At 39.4% G+C, this 25,443-nt stretch overlaps 1 protein-coding gene across 1 annotated transcript in view; it reads right to left on the bottom strand.

The window, feature by feature from the left end:
- Positions 1-4,240, bottom strand: part of LOC147422895 (uncharacterized) — a 56,843-nt gene extending 52,603 nt beyond the window's left edge. Inside the window, exon 1 of the mRNA XM_086502024.1 lies at positions 2,254-4,240. Within this exon, the coding sequence (XP_086358150.1) occupies positions 2,254-4,077 (1,824 nt within the window). The 5' untranslated portion in view covers positions 4,078-4,240. The remainder of the gene's footprint in view (positions 1-2,253) is intronic.
- Positions 4,241-25,443: the final 21,203 nt, after the last annotated feature.

Raw genomic sequence — 25,443 nt, forward strand, 5'->3', positions numbered from 1 at the left:
TAACAGACTTGGACACTCCAAGTCAAGAATCTACCGCAACAGCACCAAATAACCACTTCAATACAGTTCAAAATTCAAAATTGATTCAACACTGGCCCGGCGGAGTTCCGTGCCTAGAGATATTGACTCCAAAGAGATATTGAACCCAAAGACTGGCGCCCCTTTCGGTATTTCTTTTTGTATTAATCTGAGTTCAAAGTACAAGAGTGCGGGCAGGCGCTCACACTCAGACTCTGCGTCCAGATGCTCTAAGTTGTGAGAGGCCTGCTCACATATTTGAAGTTACAAGGGATGCCAAAAGTAGAGCCCCAAAAGCTGAAAATCAAAAGCCCATAAATAAAGCAAAGGCTCTTTCTCTTTCTTGCTTATAAAATAAAGCAAGTTTCAAAAAGCTGTCCAATCAAAAGCTTTTTAACATAAAGCAAAAGCTTTTTCTCTCTCATTCTTCTATGCTTTTATAAAATAAAAGCAAAAGCTTCTTTCTCTCATCTCTTGCGTTGAGTAAAAGCAAAACCCAAAATCTGTCCAGCTTTCCATAAATCACGCTGGTGTCCGTATAGCAGACCACGTGTCAACCCGCCACTTCAGCAAATCAGGGTTAGGGTTAGGGCAAAATTAAGGTTTTTAATTTTAGGGTTAGGGTTTCAGTAGAAATAGGGTTTTGGGCAGAATTAGAGTTTTTGATTTTAGGGTTAGGGTTTCTGATTTTAGGGTTAGGATTTCAGCAGAATTAGGGTTTTGGGCAGCCACGTCATCACTTTGTGGCAGAGAGATTGATCGAGAACTTTCTGTGGTCAAGGCGAGACACACAGTTTGCTCGGGCCAATGGGAATAGAGATAAGTACCACAAAGAAAAAAATCTAAGACAACCTAGAGTAGAAGTGCTTCCTTTGTAACAGACTAACACAACCTGCTGAGTCTCTAGAACTCAAGACCCACGTAGGAACATACCATAGGTAAACTCAACCAGCTAAAAAAGTGAAGACTATGTAGGTCTTCAGCTGGGGATCATGTTTGCCAAAGACGAAAACTCCCTTGGACCTCGCTTCTAAAGAAAACTCCCTGGCATCAAACCATATGACCTACCATCCGAGTTTGTCAAGATTAAAACTATAAACACAATCCAAACTTGCTTCCTTAGGAGCTTCATCAAAACTTTGTCCTTTCCACGTGTGCTTCAGAAAATGCACCCAAACAACTCTGACAATCAGCACCCAATACTGAGCATAATCCCAAGACTCAAGTAAGAGTAAAGGAACCACTTAGGGGAACTACATCATACCCACAAAGATCGGAATGGGCTACCTCCAAGGTAGAAGCTCTACAACAAGATGTACTCGAGAAGCCTCCATATGTTAGTGACTTGTTGGGGGGGGGGGGAGAGGTGGGGGGGTAAATAGCCTAGAAAAATGGAGGTTTCATTTAGAAGCTAGGGCCTGATGGTCCATATCTCTTTGTATTTGTTTAGGATTAAACAAATAGACCTCAACCTCACATAAACACTAGGTGTATGTCGATAGAAATCAAAAAGCTCTCAGTGATAAAGCGTCAGAAATTGGCCCTCCTTCAATCTCCAACCCTTAACATTACACCCCTCAAGTTTGTAAAGCATAGCTACACACTTCCAAATCCATGAGAAATTGATTGCAAAAGTTAAGTGACAGGCTGAGCTCACCACTAGCCTACCAAAGCACTTCACATACAAACGAAAACCTCAATTCACTCATTTTGTAGAGGTGCATACTCAAAGAGCTTCAAGATTGCAGCTGCATCAAGGTTCCCATTTACATGGCATCATCAAAAACAAGGGTCAAGAAAAGCACCCTGATGAGCTCTTTCTGTTCTACAATTGCTCAGCACTTGAAATTGGATCATGCTAATCCTCTTGATCCTGTCTCACATATTTATAACAACTACAGATTTTGGCTAGCTTCAAGCTATTGAAAATTTAAAGGAAAGCTGCCGTACCTTGCAGAGGTGACATAGTCAAATAGCCAATCATTCCACCTCTGATTTTTAAGCAGCACAATTCAGAATTTTAAAAAATGTACTCTGAACTTGCAGATTATTATTCTGGAGTAAACTAGGCATCAGAGATAGGTACAAGGTGCTACTTAAAATAGACAAGAGTAATAATCATTTTCTTACTCTGCCTCAATAAAAGCACGAATGAGGGCTCAGGGGACATGGTAGAAAGTTCCCATGGGCTGGAGCGGATGACTTAATCTTTTGAGAGATGGGAAGGGTACGTACCAGTTTCTGGACAGTGGAGGCATTGATGTCTTTTCCAAGCAAACCTAACTGATCGAGAATCATTTCAGCGTCTCGCAAAGAACCATCTGCCCTTGATGCAATTACATGTAGAACCTCCAAATCCAGCTCTACACTCTCATGATCAGCAAGTTTTATGAGCGTTTTAAGGATATCTGAATCTTTGATTTTGGGAAAGGAAAATTTTTGGCATCTTGATGCTGCAGTGCGGGGCATCTGGTCAGAATCCGTCGTTATTAGTATCAAAACCACATTCAAAGGAGGCTCCTCCAGAATCTTCAACAGAGCATTCCATGTTTCTGTGGTAAGCACATGACACTCATCTATTATAAATACTTTGTAAAGTGGCGATGACGATGCAAGGCTTATCTCTTCAAGAAGAGCCTTTACTTTGGCAACCCCATTATGACTAGCAGCATCTACCTCCTTTACATGACCACTTTTTCCTAACCATGCTAGCAAACACTCTTTGCACACTCCACAAGGCCTTTTCTCTAGAGGTGCAATGCACAACAGTGCCGCAGCAAAAATCCTTGCAACCGACGTTTTACCTGTTCCTTGAGGACCTTGAAACAAATAAACAGGAGCAATCCTATCTTTTGCTATGGCATTGGAAAGGGATTGAGACACAATTTGCTGACCAACAATCTCTTCAAAGCCCCTGGGCCTGTACTTCTGGCTTAGGCTTCGAGGTTTCGCTTTGCGCACAGCAAGCTCCTCACTCTTTGGTACTGCAAGTTGAAAACATGTAGCATCTGCAGTTAATGGTGGCTCGTTGCAATGCCTATGGTTTCTTTGGCCATTACACTCACTCTGAAAGAAGTTGCGAGGTTGCACGGCTGCCACTGTCCCATTAATTTCACCTTTGTTTTGATAGCCAGATAAATGAGAGTGCTTTTCACATAAGGCCCTCTGGGCCACTGAATTTGCCTCTCTATGGTATCTTGATTGTCGTTGGACAGATTTCTCCTGCATCCAATTTGAGTACAATCTTGACTGCTGACTTGAAGCGAGGGAAGACTTCTCTGACATGCTTTCAGTAGTGGAACTCAACTCAGAGCTCACAATTAAGGCCTCTTTGGGCAAATTGGAAGCATGCCTGGGACTTGCCTTCACAGCTCGGTTGCTCATAGTGCGAAGAGTTCTCCTCCCTGAGAAGTCGTTTGCCTTTCGGGTGGGGAAGAGGTACGTGTGCATCACATTGTCGTCTTCCTCTTCTTGATGATTATCATCAAGCGTGACTACTGACGGGGAGAACACAGAAATTCTGTTTTTGAAAGAACTCTCTTGTTTAAAAATAGCTCGTGGGTGGGAAGCCATGTTCTGCTTATCTCCTGCTGATCTTTCTCTTCTCGATCGACAATTTAATGGAGATTGGTAAGCTTTTCTTGTTCCTCCTCCTCCATCGCTTGCAGAGGAATCTGAAGTCTGCGAGGAAACTTCACAAGTAGCAGACTCCCAAGCTCTCATGTTCTCTTGTGAAGGCAGTTGCCCATTCCTGTATTGAGACTGTACTTCGAACAGGGGAATAACCCCAAGATCATCCCAATAGAGCTTGGTGCTTGCGTGCTCTTTCGGCAGCATTGATGATGGTATTTGCATAGGTGTAGAATACAAGTCCATGCGGTATCCCTCCAGTTCTTTACAGCTCTGCAGTTTCCGGAGTATGCAGGAAGGACGGGGCATGGCATTCTTTGACCCTGTTATAATGTTCGGTGAAGAGGACAACGGCAGGAGGGGAGACTTTGAAGAGATGGGCATTGTGATCGACGTCATGAGAGGTAGCTCACCAGGAGGCTCCGACATGGTTTACCTCCTCTGAAAGACGTGTAATCTCTCTCTCTCTCTCTCTCTCTCTCTCTGAAATGCGTAAAACTGAGCTCCATGCGAACGAAGCAGAGAAGAAAGGATGGGGGGCGGGGGGGATTCAATGTGGAGAGCGTGATCTACAAAAGGTGACGGCGGCAGAGATAGAATTATGAGCGAATAGAGGTTGCATGTGAGGGGAGGCGGGAGTATTAGTAATAAGTGTTGAAAGCGCCCCATGATTCATGAAAAGAATGAACACATAGCAGTTTGGGATGGGGCCTGGGCAAACGCTCAATTTTGGAGAGTGGCCCCAATCATGGAGGGAGGATAGAACCACGCGGAGGCTGGAAGTAGAAGGTGGAATTAAATTCCCTTTCTAGAACACGTGGCCAATTGTTGTCACCATGATGTTATGATAGGAGGTCTTATGGAGGATCAACGATAATCAAGCCAAAGAACAGGGACTTAAAAAAGACGTGACTTGAGAGATTCATTATATATAAATTGTGTATATCATGTGCATTCAAGGATTATTTTTAAAAAAAAATATCTATGAATTTTGGACGGATAGAATATATCTTTTTTTTATTCAAATTGTAGATTATTTTTTTTTCGATTCCAATTTACGATACCCTTCTGTCTGTGAAAATTTGAAAAGAAATTGAAATTTTATAACCCCTTCTATTGCACTCATGTGATAGCCACATAGTGACCACTCCCCCCCCAAACCCCGAAGCATGAACCACTCCTTTTGCATCAAAATCATGTTAGGCACACTCAATATCTCCCTCCACATTTGCTAAAATAGCCCATTGCTTCGTTGCATAATGCCACATTTGCTAATCCTTGCATAATGCCACATGCGTTTGGGATGCAAGCATAAGTGGTTTCCTTTGGAGGGAAGCCCTTGCTTCACTTCCAAAGGAAACGGTCCAGATCTTCCTTACTCTTCTCTTGTTGAGCATAGCCTCCAATCAATGTCTTCCACGATATTCCATCCACAACAACAAGGTCATTAAAATTTCTTTGTGCTTTCCTACCTCTACCAATGTATAACTACATCTAGAGCCAAACCCTTGCTCCACATTTGCTAAAAACAACCCAATATTCTTGCCTTTGTAAGGAACAAAGTCTCACTCTTGCTCTCCATTTGTTTCGTGGCGGCTCTTCCTTATTGGGCACATATTAGCATACAGCTCTGTATAGCGAAATATTTTTTGGCAACCCCAAACTAGCAACCTTAGAATGAATCTATTCACCAATATTAGTGTCATGCATAATTCCACATGCCTTCAAGATGCAAACACATGCAATTGCTTCTTGATAAAATCACTCACTTAACTTCGGATGGAAACATTCCACATCTTCTTCACCCTTGTGTCGTTGAATATATCCTATGATCACAATATTCCAAGAGTTGGCATCCCAAATAGGAATCTTATAAAAAACCTTTTGTTCTTTCAAACCTAAATAGCACATGATTACATCTTGAGTCAAACTGCAGGTCCATGTTTGCTAAGAACAGTGCAATGCTTCTTCTGTTTGCTGGAGATAAACTCTTGCTTTGCATTCATTTATGAGTATCAATTTGATTTTGTGCATCACTCTCTTGTATAGTTGCCACGTGCCTTCAAAATGCAAACATAGGTGATTGCTTGCAAAGAGAGCCCTCATTTTGCATTTGAAAAAGATAGTACGGAGCTACCCTGCTCTCACTGGACATATGCTACAGAGAACATAAAGAGAAACACTTGTTCATTTTGCAATTACAACAAAGCGAGAGGTGTAGTTTTGTCTCGAGCCCAAAAAAGGCTTAACAACTCAAAAAAATATGCACTTGTATCTTAAGATTCTCAAGAAATGTAGCATAATAATTACAACTTTGGAGAACATGACAAGCAATTAGATTTGACGACTATGTTCAAATAAACAACCCTCCATTACTAAGAAAAGATGTAACAAAGTACTTTGCCACAACAATAGAAGCCCTTTCAAAATAAAACTCCAAAAGTCTGATGCTAAGCAATTGACTCTAGCAAAGCAAGAAAAAAAAACTAAGGAGGGACTAGAAACTCTTCCTCTCATTGTCTGATTCTAGAACACGTTCTTCCTCTGCACGTGGTGGAGAGTGGGTGCTACCCCCTCCATCTTTCATGTTGATAGTCCTTGGATCCATATAAGCCTCAAGCTTAGCAAACTCCATGCCCATATCAAGGCCAAATGGAGGTTGAGGCTCTCGAGATGCATCAACCACCCTAGGGTTTGTACCCATGTTCTTCATTCCCACCTCTTGGAACTCATTAGGAAGGTGTTTAATTGCAGGAACTCTTTGCTAGATAAATCTTACTTACATAGGATCAAGCTCAATAGCAATAACATTTCTTCCTCTTTTGATAGCACTATGGTCGTAGTACTTAGAAATATGAACAAAATTTAACACAAGCTTCAACAAACATATATCTGCAAGGATTTTACCTTTGCATGCAAACAAATTCATGATCCACTCTCCTTTCAAAGACAAAAGCGCAATAAAGTCCATCATTAGTACTGGCTTTTTGATATGGATTCATAATCTTAATCGTGGTTTCACTAGATAGATCCCTAAGCTTGTTGCAAAATACGAGTCTATCAAAGATGTTTGTACAATTTGGTTTTGGAGGAAAGTTAAAGTTTCCTTTACCACCAAGGTCAGCAGATGTCTCCAGGGGGAGGGGCCACTACAATAAAAATGCCTATCACGTGGGTTCAATTGTAGGGATTATTTTATTCTATATTTTCTACATTTTCACATACAGAAGAAGGGTGTCGAAAAAATGATCTTGAAAGAAAAGACAGATTGAATAGGAAAAGGGTCCCTTTTATCGGTGAAAAATTCATAGCTAAGGGGTTTGATAAATAGTCCTTGAACGCACTCAATATCTAGGTTTTACATATAGTGAACCCACCCCCCACTGGCCGTAGATGTATGAAATCCAATAGTTGCAAACTCAATAGCAAATGACAACCTATCAAGCTTATAGCCTTCGATATTTGGCTTAGTCTTGCATGTATACACAAAATAAGAGACTCATAACAATCAAACTTTTCAAAAAGAAAACTATAGGTTTTTATCTACATTGAAACATTCCAAATGCAAAATTGATGGACCGTTTGGTTGTCTACAAATGCCTTCACTACAGCTGATATCTGATCACGTGCATGAACAAAAACATAATTGATGGATCATTTGGTTGTCTACAAATGCGTTCTCTACAACTCATATCTAGTCATGTGCATGAAAGAAAACAAGTGCCCAACTCTCTACAATAGTGACCTTCTTAAACACATTGATGACCACCTTGTAAGCACTTACGCCATATATGACATCATCAAGATAGAATGAGGGGCTTTGAATCCATAAGGTGCATCAACAATAGCAAGAGTGTAAGGTTGTGACTCAACAAAAGTCTCCATGAATTCAACCTTTCCCTCATGAATCAAATAACAAGCCGGAGCAAGAGAAATATCTTCAAAGATATACTTTTGCATGTCTGACATTGTTTTTCTAAATTGTGGGCCTTTTAAAAGTGTTTTTTCTTAGTGTACTGGCATGTCCCAAGTGCTGCTCAAATTCTTGAGGGATAGTTTTCAATGGAGCAAGTGGACTTTGATTCTAAATGCAATATAGTAAGAGAAATTCCCGGGGCGGTCACTTTTTAGAATGTGTATTCTATCACGTGAGTTAACCGGAGAGGATTATTAAAAGATCAAAATGTATACATACAGAGGGGGGTGGGGGTTTTTTAAATAGGCACGTAGTGTAAATATAGTATGTATATTGAGGTATTATTAATAACCTCTTGAACGCACGTGATATAGGAAGCTTTTGATAAGTGACCGCCCCGGGGAGAAATTAGAGAGTTGTAGTGAGATATTAATATTCTAGAATACAAGAGTGCTAGACATGAACATCTTGAAAACATGAAAGTTAAGAAAAAAAAACTGAAGGACTTTCTTGAGACTTGAATAGATAAATAAATCTCTCAAGTGAGGTAGCGCTACTTGTCTCTAGGTAAAAACATTGTACTTTCAACCAATTAAGTTTCTCAATCATTATCCTTTGCAATTGAAGAAATGTCTTTTGCCTACATGCAAGATAATTAAACCTTAAATATATTGGAAACCATGTAACACTAAGGCTCAAGGCCATACTTACTTTCAAATTCTTGGGCTAGATCTCATCAAGCAAAAGGCTTCTGGCTTTGACATGAGCCAAGATAGGGATAATGATACGCTTCTCATGATCCCTTGCATGGAGCACCAACTAGTAATCTCATCTCTTATGGGATAGGCTTCAATGCATCTTCTCTGCTACCAATCTGATCTCGTTGACTTGGTGACAGAAGCTTGACACATTTGCCCTTTGTTTTTACCTTCCTCCCATAGTTTAAAAGTCTCTTTTTATAACTCCCAAATCTCTCCATCATGAAATACCAACTGGAAGAAATTGTCATGACCTTGAATATTTGCCTTGATGGTTCTCTCCCCTTTGCTTGTCTTCTTAGTGATAAGATCAATTTTCTCATAAAGCTTTACTTTGAAAGCTTTGTCAACTTTCTATCCTTGTTGACTAAGATTTACCCACTCATTATGAAGAACTGTATCTTCTGAATAAAAGACATTAAAAATAACATTTTAGAATCGATGTTGTGATCCAGGGTCAGAAGTTTTGCATCATCCTCACTTAGACCGGCATAAAACCTAAGCAAGGATTGTCTTGAAGCTTTCAACGTGTGGATACCTATCAAATAACTCTTTCTTGGCCACGAGAGAATGTGTACGACCCAAAACATAATAGTTATAATCATTTATCTTAGATATTTGAAAGCTATCCTTTATGAATCAAACATTTCTATCTATGCGGACAAGGAAGGGAAGGATGTTTGTGATATGATTTCTATTAATAACTGTTATTAGCATGAATAAAGATGATTCTGTGCATCTCAAGTGGGTTTTTATTATTTGAGTGATCGATAGAGGCTGATTAATATTCTCAACACGTAAAAGAAGAGGTCTCTTATTAACCATGTGAAATTTTTTTGCCCTTGCAAGCATTCTATTCAAGCCAGTAGTGTCAAAAGCACCTACATCAAGAGCTCTTGGACTAGGAGAGTATAACTCTTTCTCAATAAGCTCAATTAATTGATTTGATGTCTTGGAGCCTACTTAAGTTTCCCCCTGTATGATTGATGGAGAGACACTTTCACCACTATCATCATCTAACTCTTGTTCACTAGCAAGATGATTGGAATTTGAACTTGACCTTTTGTCAAGGTTGAACATGCTATCCAAAACCTCGGCAAAAGATTCACTAAAAATATATCAAAGAAATAAAAAATTCAAGTATTGCGACGTTGATTAGGATGTGTATTTTATAATATAAACGTCCAACAATGTTAGAGCATCCTTGAACTGGTATTACTTAGCAACATATAGAAAGGGTTCAAAAATAAACTATAGTATGTGATAAACTACAAAGAGATTAGAGAGAGAAACTTTTAAGTATTCTGGAAAAAAAAAAACACAAATAACTTTTTAACACTAGAATGGTAACCTAACAGGACATAAAAGTGTCCTTTCAGGGTTTTGGGAAAAATTTCCAAAACCATAGTAGATCCACTCATTTTGAAAAATCCTTTCATGAGCTTATAGTTCAATAACTACTACATATGGAAAAAATGAGGAACTTGTAATTTTTCTCATCCCTTGGTCACTACAAGCCTCCAAAGTTGATGGACCAGTGCATTTTGCCCAAAACAGCAATTTCTTACGATTAATTGCATATAAATAAGAGTGGAGATTTTTGTGGGACATGAGATAAAATGCCCCGTTAACTTCAATGGGTTGCTGACCAAAACATATGGTTGCTTTTACCTTACTATTTTTTTTTTGGGCAAAAAAAATAGATACAAAAAAGTTGCATTTTTGCCATTCTACGGACCTATCATCAAAGTTTGTATAGTCACGCTCAATACAGATACTATATACATGTTTTCTTAGTTCCCTTTGGGCCTCTGGATTCAAAAGGAGCCATGGAGCATGTCAAAAGGATAATGGATCTCTTACAGTTGGAACCTTGGGGGCAATGATAAAGTGCTAAATATAGCAAACATGAAAAAACTGGGTTTAGCATTATGACCTCTAGAAACCCATAGAAACGACTCAATATCTAGCCAAGTTTGTAGTCTATGATTAGATATGGTTACTACCTACAAAATACACACAATTGGCCTAAGAAACTAGCAACATTGAGAAAGTTATACTTGCTACTCTAAAATGTATCGTATTCTTCAGCAATCAAAAAACTCAACCATCATCATATACTATGCTATATAGCATATTAGGTCCCCCAAAACTCAAGGAAGATTAGCTTTATGTTTTTCATTACACTTACACAATCAAAATTGAATTTGGATATCAAGAAAGCCACCAAAAAAATCATTAAAGTGCTAATTTTGGCCAAAAAACAGGATTATGCAATTCTTGTAAATTGGTCATAACTTTCAATTTTAAAACTTAGCTCTCCCTACAAGCATCAAAACATGTTGAGAACTATGAAGGCCTAACCTCTAGCCATCTAAACCTCACAAACATGAAATTTAGAGTGGTATAGTTGCCAAAAATTGAAAAAAAAACAAAAAACAGGACCCGTTTTTTCACACAGTTTAGGTTCAAAAATGTTGTGCACGAGTATGGTTAATGGTGAGATCAATACTCAAAAAAAAATGCTAAGTTTTTTTCAGCTCATAAGGCAAGTTTGTGGATATATAGCACCTAGAAATTTATTTTCATACTCTTCAAATAATTCAAGAAAAATGGTCACTTACCAGGACACAAAAGTGTCATGTTACCATTCTAGTGTTAATAGTTTTTGCAATGTGTACACGCTACATATCCCTAACTTTTACCCTTATATTCTAGAATACAAGCTTTATACACAAAGCACTTCATGTGTTGATCCTTGTATTCTAAAATACAAGCATTAAACACTAAGTGTCTCTTGTTTTAATACTTGTATTGTGGAAGGCAAGATATACACACTAAGAACTTTATGTGTTGATCTTTGTATTCTGAAATACAAACTTTACATACTAAGCATCTTATGTGTTGATTTTGGTATTCTAGAATACAAAGTTTACACATAAGCACCTTATGTCTTGATCCATGTATTTTAGAATACAAAGATTTTAAAAAAAGCAATTTTAAGTAAATATTTAAAATGAACAAACAAATTAAACTATTGTGGAATCAAGAATATCATTGTGGAAAGCCAATGTAAATAGCACATCATTGAAATTAATTCTAGTGTGTTAATAAGTTGCAAACAATAACAAAGCTTATAAAGGAAAAGAAGAAATACATAAACTACCCATTTGCATTTGCTATTTGATTCTTGATATTTTTTGGGGTGACTTCTTGAGCTTCTATCCTTGAGAGGTTCTTTGACAATTCTACTAGTAACAAAGTACACAGTTTGTGACATACTAGTTTGTAGAAAATGCTTTTTCAAAGTATTTGTATTGAGCAACCAACATATGAAGAAGATTAAAGTTTGAAGAGGACGCCACAAGTTATTTCTTCACAACACATGAAAGCCCTAAATGGACTTTTCTCAAGAGCTTGCTTGAAAGGATTGTTGCTTACAATGATGAGAGAGTACCAAATTCAAAGTTCACACACTTACCAGATAAATTTACCACGATTGAATTTTATGGATTATACTTAGAAGCACGAAAGAAAAAAAACATGCCAACTTAATCCTTGTGCTATTCTTTAAGAGTTTGAATACAACACTTTGCTGATGTGAAGATTCCAAAGAAGGCCAGAATAGGTGTGTAATGGAAATAGCCTATGAACTTTGAGAATAGCGGAATTAAGAGAATTAGAGTGAGCATTTTTCTGAGATTACTTTGAGAAAATAGAGGGTGAACTTAATTGATGGTAGCAACATAAACACAGTACTTAATTAACTTGGCATGAAAAATACTTTTGCAAGAGAGAGTATTAGAGAACATGACAATAGTTGACGACCGAATTTACTTGGAGTCGGTCCCCCCTCCAAAAGGAATTTGTATTATAGATTCTCCCATCAAGAGAGACCTGGTACAATTCAATCTTTGTGTTCCTTGTGACCTAGGTGATGCAATGAAGATGGAAAGCTTCATGCATCACGAGCATAACATATACTTGAGTGGTTCAATACAAGTCACATTCTCGAAGTTAATCACCATTGAATATCTTGTGATGGAATCGCATGCGATGGTTGACATTGAGCACCAAACAATACAACCGCTAATCGCTCCGTCACCCACCATGCCACTGAAAACCTGCAACCCCCACCTCATATGGAATTCATACAAAAAACCTACAATCTCCACCTCAGGTGAAATCCACCGCCTCAAACCTACAATGTCTCTATCAACCTTCACCAATGCGGAGTCTACCACAAAAGCCTCCATGTAGAACACACAGTAGAACCCTACAGCCTTCACTCCTTGTAGAATCTACCCCAAAAAACCCACAACCTCTACTGCATGTTGCATCTGCTACTGACAATCTATAACTTCCACTAAATATTGATGATTCCTCCACCATGAAGCAAATTTTTGGCCAACTGCGACCCTTGACACCTGCAACACTATCACCCTTGCCGGATTCTCTTCTCCCCCCTCCCTTCTTGATGTACTTATAACAAAAGAGTAGGAACACTTGATAGAGAGAGAGAGAGAGGGGGGGGGGAAGAGGGGTAGAGGAGAAAATGAGAAAGGAACAAGAGGAGCACAATAGTCCCCTCAAAATGCAAAGCACTTAACACAAGCATCCCAAGCGGCAATGCAAGCAATAAAGCAAACGACACCAAGAAAGTTTACCCCATTCATAAACCAAAGGGTGAGAAAGGTCAATTCAAACTTTGAATCAGATAAAAGGGATCAGGCAAAAAGATAAAAGAAAGTAGAAGCAAAAAGAAGGAAGGAGAAAGCCAAGCTAGAGATTGTTAGCAGCAAGCTAATTCGGATAACATTTTTTGGAGCTTTCATTTGTAAAAACACTTATTATTTTGATGAATCGGGAATATTGTAACTCCTACTTTCCAAATAAACAGTGTAATTGATGAGCCAGGGCTACAAGCTTCCAGATTGTATCAACCTGTCTTTAGTTAGAGCTCCCAGATTAATAGTTTTGACCACAAAAACCTTGGCTAAGGTATAAAAGCCAATTTTTGGTAAGTTTTTGATAAGTTTTGGATAATAGAAACACAGCCTGAGCTAACGGTGCTCAGTTCTCTCCTTCTTGCGCTTCCTACTCCCTTCCCGGTTGTCACATTGCAGTGCAGTCTGCTACGTTGCAACCGCAGGTAAGAGCTCTACGCATTGACGTAAGCATTTCATGGTAATCTTAGCTTTTGGCGTCGCCGACCCACGGCTTAATTTCATCATAAGTAAGAATCTAAGCTTCAAAATCATAAAATAAGTATAGGCGAGGTATTGGGGCATCATTGCTAAGCATTTAAATGCATTCCGGGTTGAAAACGACTAGGTCAAAAACTTACTATGCTGTTAATAATCATGATTTTAGCACTTGACCTAAAGTGAGATTTGGGACCATAAGGATGTGTGCTTTAGTCTTATAAACATGTCCTAGAAGTTTCGTAATGTTTGGATGTCGTTTGATGCTGTAACAATCTGATTTGTTTGCCGATGAGCGACTAGCTTTTGGTGGTTTTTGTCATTTGAGTGTAGCTTGAGTTAAATGCGGATTGTTTGTTGTTTTTTAAGAGATTAGAAACCTCTTGTAGCCTCTATGTACTAGTTGAGTCAGCTTCGTCCCATGGATTGACAATTATATTTATGGTTCTCTCTATGTCTGTAATAAGATAGGAGTAAGGTTAGACATCCGTCCCACATTTGGCACCGCTATCGGGGATCGAAGAGACATAAACTAGGGAAAAACACAAGCGTCTTGTGAAGTTTTCCTTTAACTTTCTTTTTTAAAACCACATAGCTTAAGATTGTCGTCTTCTGCTGTGTAGAGGTAGCTGGGAAGTAGGTTATACTTGCTAAGTACCTTCTAGGATTGTAGGATTAGACTAGGATTTTGAGAATGATTGATGGACGAGACAAGTCTTAAGATCAAGGCTCAAAAAACCATAAAAAACAAGAAAACGAGTGTTTGTAGACACTTTCCACAACCCCATTGGAGTAGAATCTAAGAGTAGGGTAAGTAGAACCCGAGGTGGATTCTCAGAACATTACTCTATCCAAAAGAATCAATTATGAGTTGTTTATGTGAAGTTGTAGAATTTCAGGTCTACGGCTAGAAATAACACCAAAACACTGTCAACCACTGAATCCGGCTGGAGATTATGCTTTAAAAGTTGTATGAACCAGTGGGTAAGCTCAAAAGTTTGCAAGAACTCAGATTATTTAACTTTCTTGATATTTTAGGCCAAATTAAGTTTTGATTTGACTCAGAGGCTTAAAATAGCTCATAAAAAGATTGTCCACCGAAAAAGTGCTCATTTTGGGCCAAAAGTAAATAATGATGATTATTTACTTTCAGCTCAAAAGTAACCAAGGTTGATAGTAGAGACTCTATGCATGTGTAAACATATTTTGTAAAAGCCCATAGAATTTGGATCATCAAACTCACCAAAAATTTGGTAGAAATTGAATTCTGTACTAATTGTGGAGACCTTGAGTGTAAATTGGGAAAATTTTGTCCAAACTCAGTGAAACTTGACTCATAGGCCTATATTGATGTGTTAAACAAGTGTACATGCTCAGTTGACCAAAAAGATGCAAAAATTTACTAGAAGTAAATAATTACGATTATTTACTTCTATCCCATTTTCCAACTTTTTTGACCAACCCAGCATACCACTATTTTTAGCATGTTATATTAAGCCCACATATCAAATTTGACAAGATTTGGATCATTGAAGTAAAATTGTGGCCAAATTTGCAAAGTCAGTCTGAAGACACAAAACTGTTGACCATTTGAACAGAAATTATCCAAACTTGATAAAACTTGGCTAGGGAGCTTAAGTTGAGCTGCTTAACAAATCTGTGTCAAGATTGTGGTAAAAACTTGCATAAAAATAGCACGAGTAAATAATCGCGATTATTTACATGTGCTACAAAACTAGACATTTTTGCACATTTGAGTATACCACAAGGTCAAGCATATCAAGTAGACCACACAAATCAAATTTGATAAAATTTGGATCACAAAAATGAGACTTAAGCCAGATTATGAAAAATTGAGACTACAGACACGAAACAGTTGATAAACTTGAACAAACTTTGATACACAGAGAGACTTTTTTACTTTTGAGCTTGTACAGTGTTAGAACAACATAATACAAGGCCACCGGGCAATTTTGGGTTCAATCGGATCCAAATTAGTACATGTTCACTCAGTTTCGAGGTTGCAGATTAGTCCTTTGGTTTTTTGCAAAAGTAGAATCTGAAAATTTAAATTGCTGACTCACTTAGCTCGATTTGAAGTGATACACATAGACCAGTTACAATAGTTAGCAAAAATTGAATAGTCTTTGTGAAAGAATAGCTAACTTGATTAAAACTGATACAGGAATCAGGTTGCAGATAAGGGATTGAAAGCTTGACATGAGTTGCCATAAAGTCAAGTGAAAGAAAGTGATAACAAGTCAATCCGATGATAAGTAATCTATCTAGGGCTTCACAAGTCTATATAAACCTTAGATCTGGTCGTATACTAGCAACCAAGGCATATTTGGAGAGACCGCTAGTAGAGTATCCACCAAAGAGAGTGTGAACCAAGGAGGTCACTTGAACACTATCTTGAAAAAGTCTCAGACACTTGCTCAAAATCAACATCTGAAATGTCTTCCTATTCAATTCATTCAAAAAACGAAATGACAGTGTGATATAAGCACATACTCCCTTTTTATAAGACTAATCGCCATGGAGCTCAGGTTTACCTGATCCTAATGAAGAGTATGCTATTCGCATTGATGACCATGACATAGAGTTTGAAGAGGAAATCAGGGCAAACAAACAAGGAAACATATACATGGATAAAAACGGAACTCGGTATTTACAAGTTAAAAACCCTGATGGATAGAAAAATGGGGATTAGAAGTAAATACCATAATTCCAGATATGGCAGCAAAAGAAGGACCATCGACTTTAGAATTTGAGGGATACGATCAAGTTGATTTGAAGCCTTTGAAACGGCTTAGTACAGATAATCCTAGGATCGGAGTCTATTGTTGGGAGGATAGAAACGTCAAAGATTTTCTATGGACTTCTCATGTCAAATCAAGACAGTTAACACCCATGAAGATCATCTATATCTTCAAAATCAAAGACAAGGACAGATCTACCAACCTACTTGTTTAGGGATTATTATAACAATAATTTTGTTATGATGACTCCTGAGAGGAGGTGGAACAAACCAAATATCAAGGGTACTCCATAAGGGATTGGATATTGGGCCGAGGACCAGAAACTATTCCAAGAGATGAACTCCGCGAGAGATCTTTTGAGAGTAATGTTAAAAAACCAGAAACTACCTCATCATGAAGAAAACCGGGTGACACTAAAGCCAGTCCAGGGCTACATTAGTCACTATTTCCAACAGACTGGTTTGAAGAACTTGGAACAGGACCAACTGCTAGGAGACCGGGAGTTGAACCAAATAGACGTGTCAAACCAGCCGATTTTCAAAAATGGATCAGAAAATACAGTGGATCTGTGGATCTGTGGATCCATATGACCACTTAGCAAGCTTTAAACAAGTGCTAAGAGCAGAATGCATATTTGATCTCTATACTCAATTTGAGGGCTTTGGAATGACATTAGAAGGAAAAGCACTAACATGGTTCCAAAACATTCCACCGAGGTCAATCATGGACTTAAATATATTAGCTCAAGGATTTGTAGCTGTCTATTCCAAAATGGGGATCAAACACAATATTGTAGCTCAAATATATAGCTTCAAATAGAAACAAGGTGAGTCTGTTAGGTATTGTGCAACTAAAATGAAACAATACATTGCAAGATGCCCAGAACTAGAGATACCTACAGAAGAAAGATTAGTATCATTGTTTCTAGAGGGACTGCTAAACAAAGAACTTCATGCTATATTGTATAGCAAGAAACATATGACCCTAGAAGAGTGTGTCAGATGCTATTGACTTAGGAGACAATTGTGATATTTTTAATGAAGAAGATGTCCCTAAGGATAACCAAAGTGAGAAAATAGCATCCACCAAACCAACAGAAGTCGGAACGGTTGCTACAACACTGCTTACAACCATACAAGACATGCTCAAAAGGATGAATGAAATGATGAATAACATGCAAAAAGCACCTATGATGGGACCATGGCAAGGGATACCTCAACAGGGACAACCAATTAGGCCGCAAAAATGGTGTGCAAATGAGGGTAAATGGACCAACCATGAGACCAATGAGTGCTATTATCGACCAAAAAATGTTTAATACTTTCCTTTGAGGCCACAAGGACAACCCATGTACAGATATCAACCTAATATGGCCTCAGCTCAAAGACCACCGATGGGTATGGAAAGACCTCAACTTGTGTTGGGTTAACAACCTCTATATCTTGGACATAATGCAGTGCCGGTAAAGTACATGCATTCAAAGGGAGTCATAGATGAACAAGCACTAGTGCATGTTACACCCTATGTTGAGCCAAGTCTATCTACAGTTAATGATGGACGAATATTGGTATAATTCACATCCACCACCAATGGAAGAACCTGCGACATATACTCCACCCGATCTTAAAAGACAAAAGAGATGCTTAAAAGAAAAAAACCCAAGCTCGAGAGTATGGCAAAACCTGAGGAGCTTGTGGTAGGAATCAGTAAAGAGAAATCCAACGTGATGGTCGAACCCCACCTTGAAACAAAAGAGCCAGAACTCATAGTGGCTGACCAGTGACAATGAAGATACCTTAGATAGAATTCTGTTTGTAGAAGGCGACTTGAAGTCGCGGAGTGGAGCGTGGATCGTCTCTCTCTCTCTCTCTCTCTCTCTCTCTCTCTCTCTCTCTCTCTCTCTCTCTCTCTCTCTCTCTCTCTCTCTCTCTCACACACACACACACACACACACACACACACACACACACACACACACACACACACACACACACACACACACACAGAGATACACAGAGAGCTTACACAGTACGCAAAGAATCGTTTTAAGGGTTATCTCCCAAAACTTTAGTATCCACAAAAGTATAAGTGAGTATACAAAGATTTAGAGGTAAGTGAGTTAGGCGGGCGGGCGGCCAAATCCGTATAAGAAGCCACTTGGGCTTTAATCGCAACAACCTCCTACTTAAAGTCCAATGTGGCACTTTAAGTAACTGTAAATCTATGAACATAAATGTACAAAGATTTACATGGCTGCCATCTATCCAATGCCCAATAACTCACGACAATGCACAAAGCCCTCTCCTGGAAGTCCCTTTGTGAGTAGATCAGCAGGATTGTCCTTGGTGTGGATCTTCAGCAATTGTATCTGCTTGTCTTCAAGTACTTCCCTAATGAAGTGATATTTCACATCAATATGCTTAGTCTTCAAATGGAACACTGGATTCTTTGCCAATTGTATAGCACTTTGACTATCACAATATAACTCTGGCATATCTACTTTGATTCCCAAGTCTGCTACCAATCTACCAAGCCAAATAGCTTCTTTGCATGCCTCATTTGCTGCAACATACTCAGCTTCTGTAGTAGACTGTGTAACACAATCTTGTAATCGAGATCGCCATGATATGGCACCTCCAGCCAATGTAAAGACATAGCCTGATGTAGATCTCCTCTTATCCAAGTCTCCTGCATAGTCTGAGTCAGTGTATCCTCTGACACTCAAATCCTGACTACCATAGCATATGTGCATACTCTTTGTATGTTTTAAGTATCTCATGATACCTTTCACTGCCTCCCAATGTTTCTTGCCGGGATTTGACATATATCTGCTAACTACTCCCACTGCAAATGCAATATCCGGACGTGTAGCAATCATTGCATACATCAAACTACCCACTGCAGACGCATATGGAATCTTATCCATTTCAGCCTTTTCTTCCTCAGACACAGGACAATCTTGTTTGCTAAGTTTCACATATGGTGGCAATGGAACACTCAATGCCTTTCCCTTCTCCATATTGAAACGTTGCAAAACCTTGTCAATATACTCTGTTTGAGATAACCAAATCAACTTCTTTGATCTGTCTCTCTCAATGCGCATACCAAGTATATGACTTGCCTCACCCATGTCTTTCATGTCAAACGATTTTGCCATCTTTGACTTCAAAGCTGAAATTTATTCCAAGTGTTTTCCAGCAATCAACATGTCATCCACATACAAAATAAGGATCAGCCAACTGCCATCCTTAGCCTTCTTTGTATATAGACAGTGATCGAACTCACTACGTTTGTAGCCTTGAGAAAGCATAAACTGGTGGAACTTATGGTACCATGCACTCGGTGATTGTTTTAAGCCATAAAGACTTTTTAACAATTGGCATACCAAATCTTCCTTGCCTTTCTCAACAAACCCTTCTGGCTACTGCATGTAAATTTCCACATCTAAATCACCATGCAAGAACGCTGTCTTGACATCCATTTGGCGCAACACCATATACAATATAGCAACCAATGCAAGAAAGCATCTCAATGTAGTCATCTTAACGACTGGAGAGAAGACTTCATCAAAGTCAATGCCTTGTTCTTTCTTAAAGCCCTTGGGAACAAGCCTTGCTTTGTACTTTGGCTGACTATCATGAGCGGTGATCTTATACCTGTAAACCCATCTACAAGGTAGATCCTTTTTTCCCTGTGGTAATTTAACTAGCTTCCATGTCTGGTTTTTATGCAGAGCCGTCATCTCTGATTGCATGGCCAACTGCCATTTTTTCGAGTCAACCACTTGTAATGCTTCCTTGTAACAAAATGGTTCTCCGCAATCTGTGAGCATGACATAATTTAGAGATGGCACATAATGATCAGGTGGTTTGGAGACACGCTTAGAACGTCTCACCACAACTCATTCGGCCTCTCCAGCCACTATAGGTTGTTCCTGAGCCTGACCATGCTGTCTTGATGTGCTAGCACTAGGTCCATCTTCCCTGAAGACAACTCTTCTGATCTCCTATGTCTTCTCTGGCTTAGCGTGAAACTTGGCTTCATTGAAATGCACATCATTGCTACGAATAAGTTTTCTGGACTCAGGATCCCAAAACCGGTAACCCATCTCGCCCGATTCTCCGTAGCCAAGAAATGTACACTTCTTGCTCTTTGGTTCTAACTTATTTCTAAACTCCTTAGGAATATGGCTATAAGCTTCACAACCAAAGACTCTGAGATGCTTATACGAAGGTGCCTGTCCTGTCCATAGCATCTCGGCCAGTGCTTCCCTCTCCATAACTCTACTAGGAGATCTGTTGATCAAATGGACTTCTGTAGCCACTGCTTCCGCCCAAAATCCATCAGGAAACTCAGCATTTGACAACATGCTTCTGACCTTCTCCTGTATGGTTCTATTCATACGTTCTGCAACCCCATTTTGTGAAGGATTATATGATGCAGTAAGTTCCCGCTTAATCCCTTTTGCTTCACAAAAGTCTTGAAAAGCTTTGGAAAACGTACTCTCCACCATTGTCAGCTCTCAAGAACTTCAGCTTCTGACCACTTTGATTCTCCACAATCTACAAGAATGTCTTAAAGACCTTGAGCACCTCATCCTTGTGCTTCAAGAAGTAAACCCATACTTTGCAAGAATAGTCATCTATGAATGTACAAAAGTACGCTGCTCCCCCTAGTGACAAACTAGGCATTGGTCCGCATAGATCACTGTGCACAAGAGCTAACCGTTCGTCCCTACGATTCCTCTTTGATCTGTGCGGTTCCTGTGTTTGCTTACCATAAACACAATGCTCACAAAACTTGAAATCTTGAAATGAAAATCCGGGCAAATAACCATAATGAGAAAGTATTTCCATTACTCTTTTTGACATATGTCCCAGCCTACGATGCCACAATGACACACTTGGCTGCTCAATCACATTAATTACATGGTTTTTAACCTCTGAAACATGTAAAGTGTACAGAGTTTCTGACTTGCTGCCATGTGCTACAGTCATCGAACCTTTGGAGATCTTCCAAGCGTTGTTCCCAAAAACCGTCACATAACCCGCATCATCCAACTTCCCTGTACTGATCAAGCTCTTTCGGATTGCTGGAACATGTCTGACATTCTTGAGCCATAAAGAAGATCCATTCTGAAACTTCAACTGCACATCTCCCACTCCAAGTATGTCACAAACCTGCTCATTGCCAAGTCTGACATAATCTTTAGTAGCCACATATGATGTAAACCACTCTTTGTGCGGAGAAACATGTAACGATGCCCCTGAGTCGATAATCCAATCACTCATAGCATGTCCATCCTCTGCAGTCAAGAAAACAGAATCAAGATTGCTTGTGAGGAAGATGTCACCAGCTGCTATACCAGAATCACTGTCTGAACCAGATCCTGTGACATTCACCTCTTCAATCTTCACTGAAATCTTCTTTTCATCTTGCTCAGAACTCTTCGTTTTGCCTTTTTCTTGTTTCCACTTCATACAATCTCTCTTCATGTGACCCTTCTTGCCACAATGGTAGCATTCTATGTCATCCTTTGACTTTGAGTCACGAGACTTACTTCAGTTTTGTGCCTTCTTACCCTTCTTCTCTTTAGACTGTTCTCTCCCTCGAACGACCAAAGCACTATTGCCTTTGCCTTTGTCAATGTTCTTCCTGTTCACTTCCTCTGTGAGCAAGCTGCCTTCTACATTGGCACTTGTAAGACCTTCTGGCGTGACAGAATTACTTAACGTTGTACAAAAAGTATCCCAACTGTCTGGCAAAGTGATTAAGAGAAACATAGCCTTCACTGAATCTAGAAAGACTATCTCCTGTGTTGTTAACTGGCTGAAAATTGTGTGAAATTCATTGAGATGATTTGACATGGCTGTCCCTTCCTTCATCTTCAAATCCACCAATTTCTTGAGTCAGTAAATCTGAGAAGCAGCACTTTGTTTCTCGTACATACCACATAGCTTTTGCCATACGCCATACGCTGTAGTCTCTTTTGCTACGTTGAAGTAAACATTTTCTGCCAGTGTCAGCATGATTGTGGAACAAGCCAACTCGTCAAGCTCTTCCCACTCATCTTCAGCCATACCTTCTGGTCTCTCCCCTTTGAGCTTCAGTGGCTTCACTTGTTTTTTATGCACCAAAACCTACCAAATCTGCTTCTTCCAGAATGGAAAGTTTGTGCCATCCAGATTCTTTATGTTGTAAAGAGTCTCACTCTGAGAAGATGCCATATCTGCCAAACTGTTTACTTCTGGGAAAAATCCGGCAGAGTTTCCCCTGTAAACTGGCCTCTCTACACAGTAAACAAGCTGTAAACAACAAGCTGAACACCTTTCCTCAGGAACTGTTAGTATTTTGAAAAAAAAATTGACAGAGTCTCCCCTATAAACTGAGCTCTGGAAACCAAAAGATAGCTCAAAAAACAATCATAAATAGCTGACCAGTGACAAGTCTGAAAATCTTTGTAATATGCTATCCTGTAAGCATGCACTGTCTCCTGTCTGGGCGATGACAGAACCTGTATCTGTCTCAAGACTGAACCCTGAACAATGCCTCAACGCCCTGACGCATAAGATGCAATCCAGTGTCTACACAAAGTCATACATCCTATGGGATAAAAGTCACCGAAGAGGATGCGTGTAGAGGGGAACTCCAGCAACCTAATCCACCTCACACTGGGAAACCCAGCCCCCAGTGCTTGGCTTCAAAAAACCTCACACATGACCCTCACAGATGGCTCAGCAAACTGCCCAGAACTAGCATACATCCTACAATAGACCAATCACTATCCTATGACCGCTGTGGCGGTCTATCTGCTAGCGTGACTCACAACTAGCAGACCCACAATCACAGTACATCAATTTGCAATACATGCCAGTGGTGTCAAGCCGTCGTATGGCCACACCTCCACTGGAACCTGGCAAGCACAAGAAGTAGCAATGCAGACTGCAATATATATATATATCTCATGATATATATGTGTACCTGGTCTATAGATGATGCTTTCAAGACGAATGAGTGATGTATGTCGATGCCGATATCGATGCCGACCACCTCCTGCTTACCAATCTACACAAGATGGATTTCTTTGCGGCTGAAATCTATCTTTTGTTTTAGTGCTCAGAACGAAATTCTGAGGGCATAAAGGGCTTCGAAAGCAGGGTAAAACTACAGGTCACCTGTTGGAAACGCTCTAGGAGCGCCGAGTGTGAATTTTCGAGCTCCGGATCCAGAATCTGCCTGAAAAGTGCACGCGCGCAATTACGCAAAACGCACTGCACCTCGCTCTGATACCAATTGAAGTTGCGGAGCGGAACGTGGATCGACTCTCTCACACACACACAGAGGTACACAGAGAGCTTACACAGTACGCAGAGAATTGTTTTAAGGTTATCTCCCAAAACCTTAGTATCCACAAAAGTATAAGTGAGTATATACAAAGAGTTAGAGGTAAGTGAGTTAGGCGGGCGGGCGGCCATATCCGTATAAGAAGCCACTTGGGCTTTAATCCCAACACGACTAGCTAGGACACTTATGAGAAAAGGTTAGAGAGATTAATGACGGGAGCCTAACTTTGAAGTCAGCTCCTATAGAGGAAGTTTGGTTAGACAATCTACCTCCTCATATGGACATGGATGGACAATCTTTGTATGGGGATTACGGCTTTGAAGCTTCAGGAGTTTCTAAACCATTGACTTTGGAAACACTACCCTCTTACTTGGGAGATAACGAAGATGAATCCATAGTGTGTAAAACAACTTAGATAAAAAGAGTGGAATGGACCTTAGAGGTAGACAACATCCATTCAGTCATGTCTACACCCATTCAATGCACTCTTACTTTAAGAGAACTGTTAAAAATCAGACCATACTTATGGAATGATCTACCAAAAACTCTAGAGAAGATGGGGATAACAGGGCTAATTGCAAAAAATTTGGAAAAATTGAAACACGAAATGGATAACAAAGAGATTAGGCCCATTCCAATGAACAAAGGCGAAGAATACTACAAAGGAGAAGAAGGGAACACAACCCTTCCAGTGAGATATAATGATATAGAAACCATGACAATACTGGATAGTGGGGCAGGCATAGCCATAGCCACGAAAGCAGTATGGGAATCATGGGGACAACCAACCATTAGACAAACTCGAATGAATTTGCAATTGGCTGATGGACACATCAAAAGATCCTTAGGACTGCTTGAAAAAGTGATAGTTAATTCTTGTGGGATTAATCATCAACACACTTTTGCAATAGTGGACTTTGGAAAGAAACTCAATTACGGAATCATCTTGGGAAGACCTTTCATGTGACAAGTACAACTCATCCAGGATTGGGGAAATGATTACATGTACTTGAAGCAAGTGGGATCAATAACAAGGGTTAATCTAAAAGATCACACTTATAGAGATGTCATGAAAACACCCGTACAATAATTTGACTCAGTCTCTTCGACTGAAACTAAGCTTCCATCTTGGTTGAACAAAGACACACCTATTTGGATGTGTGGAGCCTCAAAAAAAGGGAGTTTAAAACGAGAAGAATGTATCTTAGAAAGGGATTGCACAGACAAAGCCTATGTACCAGAACCCTTTCTAGAGCATTTGTTTGAGCCATTTGAGTGGACTCAAATTTTAGCAACAATGGATGTATGTGTAAATATGTCTATGCCTACTCAATTTTGCAATGAGGACGGCTATGACATAATTCCCATACAAATGATCTCAACCCTCACATTGAAGACAAAATTCAAGAATCCAAGGACTTGATGAAAGCTCAACAAGTCTTTTCATACCTCTACTATGATGCAACGAATGAGTTAGAAGAACATTCAGCTACCTCAGATGATTCGGGGTCACAAAAAGAACATGTGAGAGCTAAACTACTCATAAAAGGAGGGGAGAAAAAGTTTTTTGACTTTCCAACCAAAAACCGAGAAGAAAAAAATGGTATAGAAGAAAAAGAGACACAAGAAACTTGAAAGGTAGAGCTATGCCATCAGTCTCCAATAGAACCCAGTTTCTGATGCACATAGATGCACATGATTGTGTCAAAGACAAAATCGCTGGTAGATATCCTTTAAACAAAAAGTAGGAAATATAAAAAACATTGAGAAAAACGAGAAAGGAAACTCAAGCAAAACCTAAATACCAGGAC

The sequence above is a fragment of the Adiantum capillus-veneris genome, chromosome 26, assembly GCF_014529385.1.
Source record: "Adiantum capillus-veneris isolate H3 chromosome 26, ASM1452938v2, whole genome shotgun sequence".
NCBI lineage: Eukaryota > Viridiplantae > Streptophyta > Polypodiopsida > Polypodiales > Pteridaceae > Adiantum > Adiantum capillus-veneris.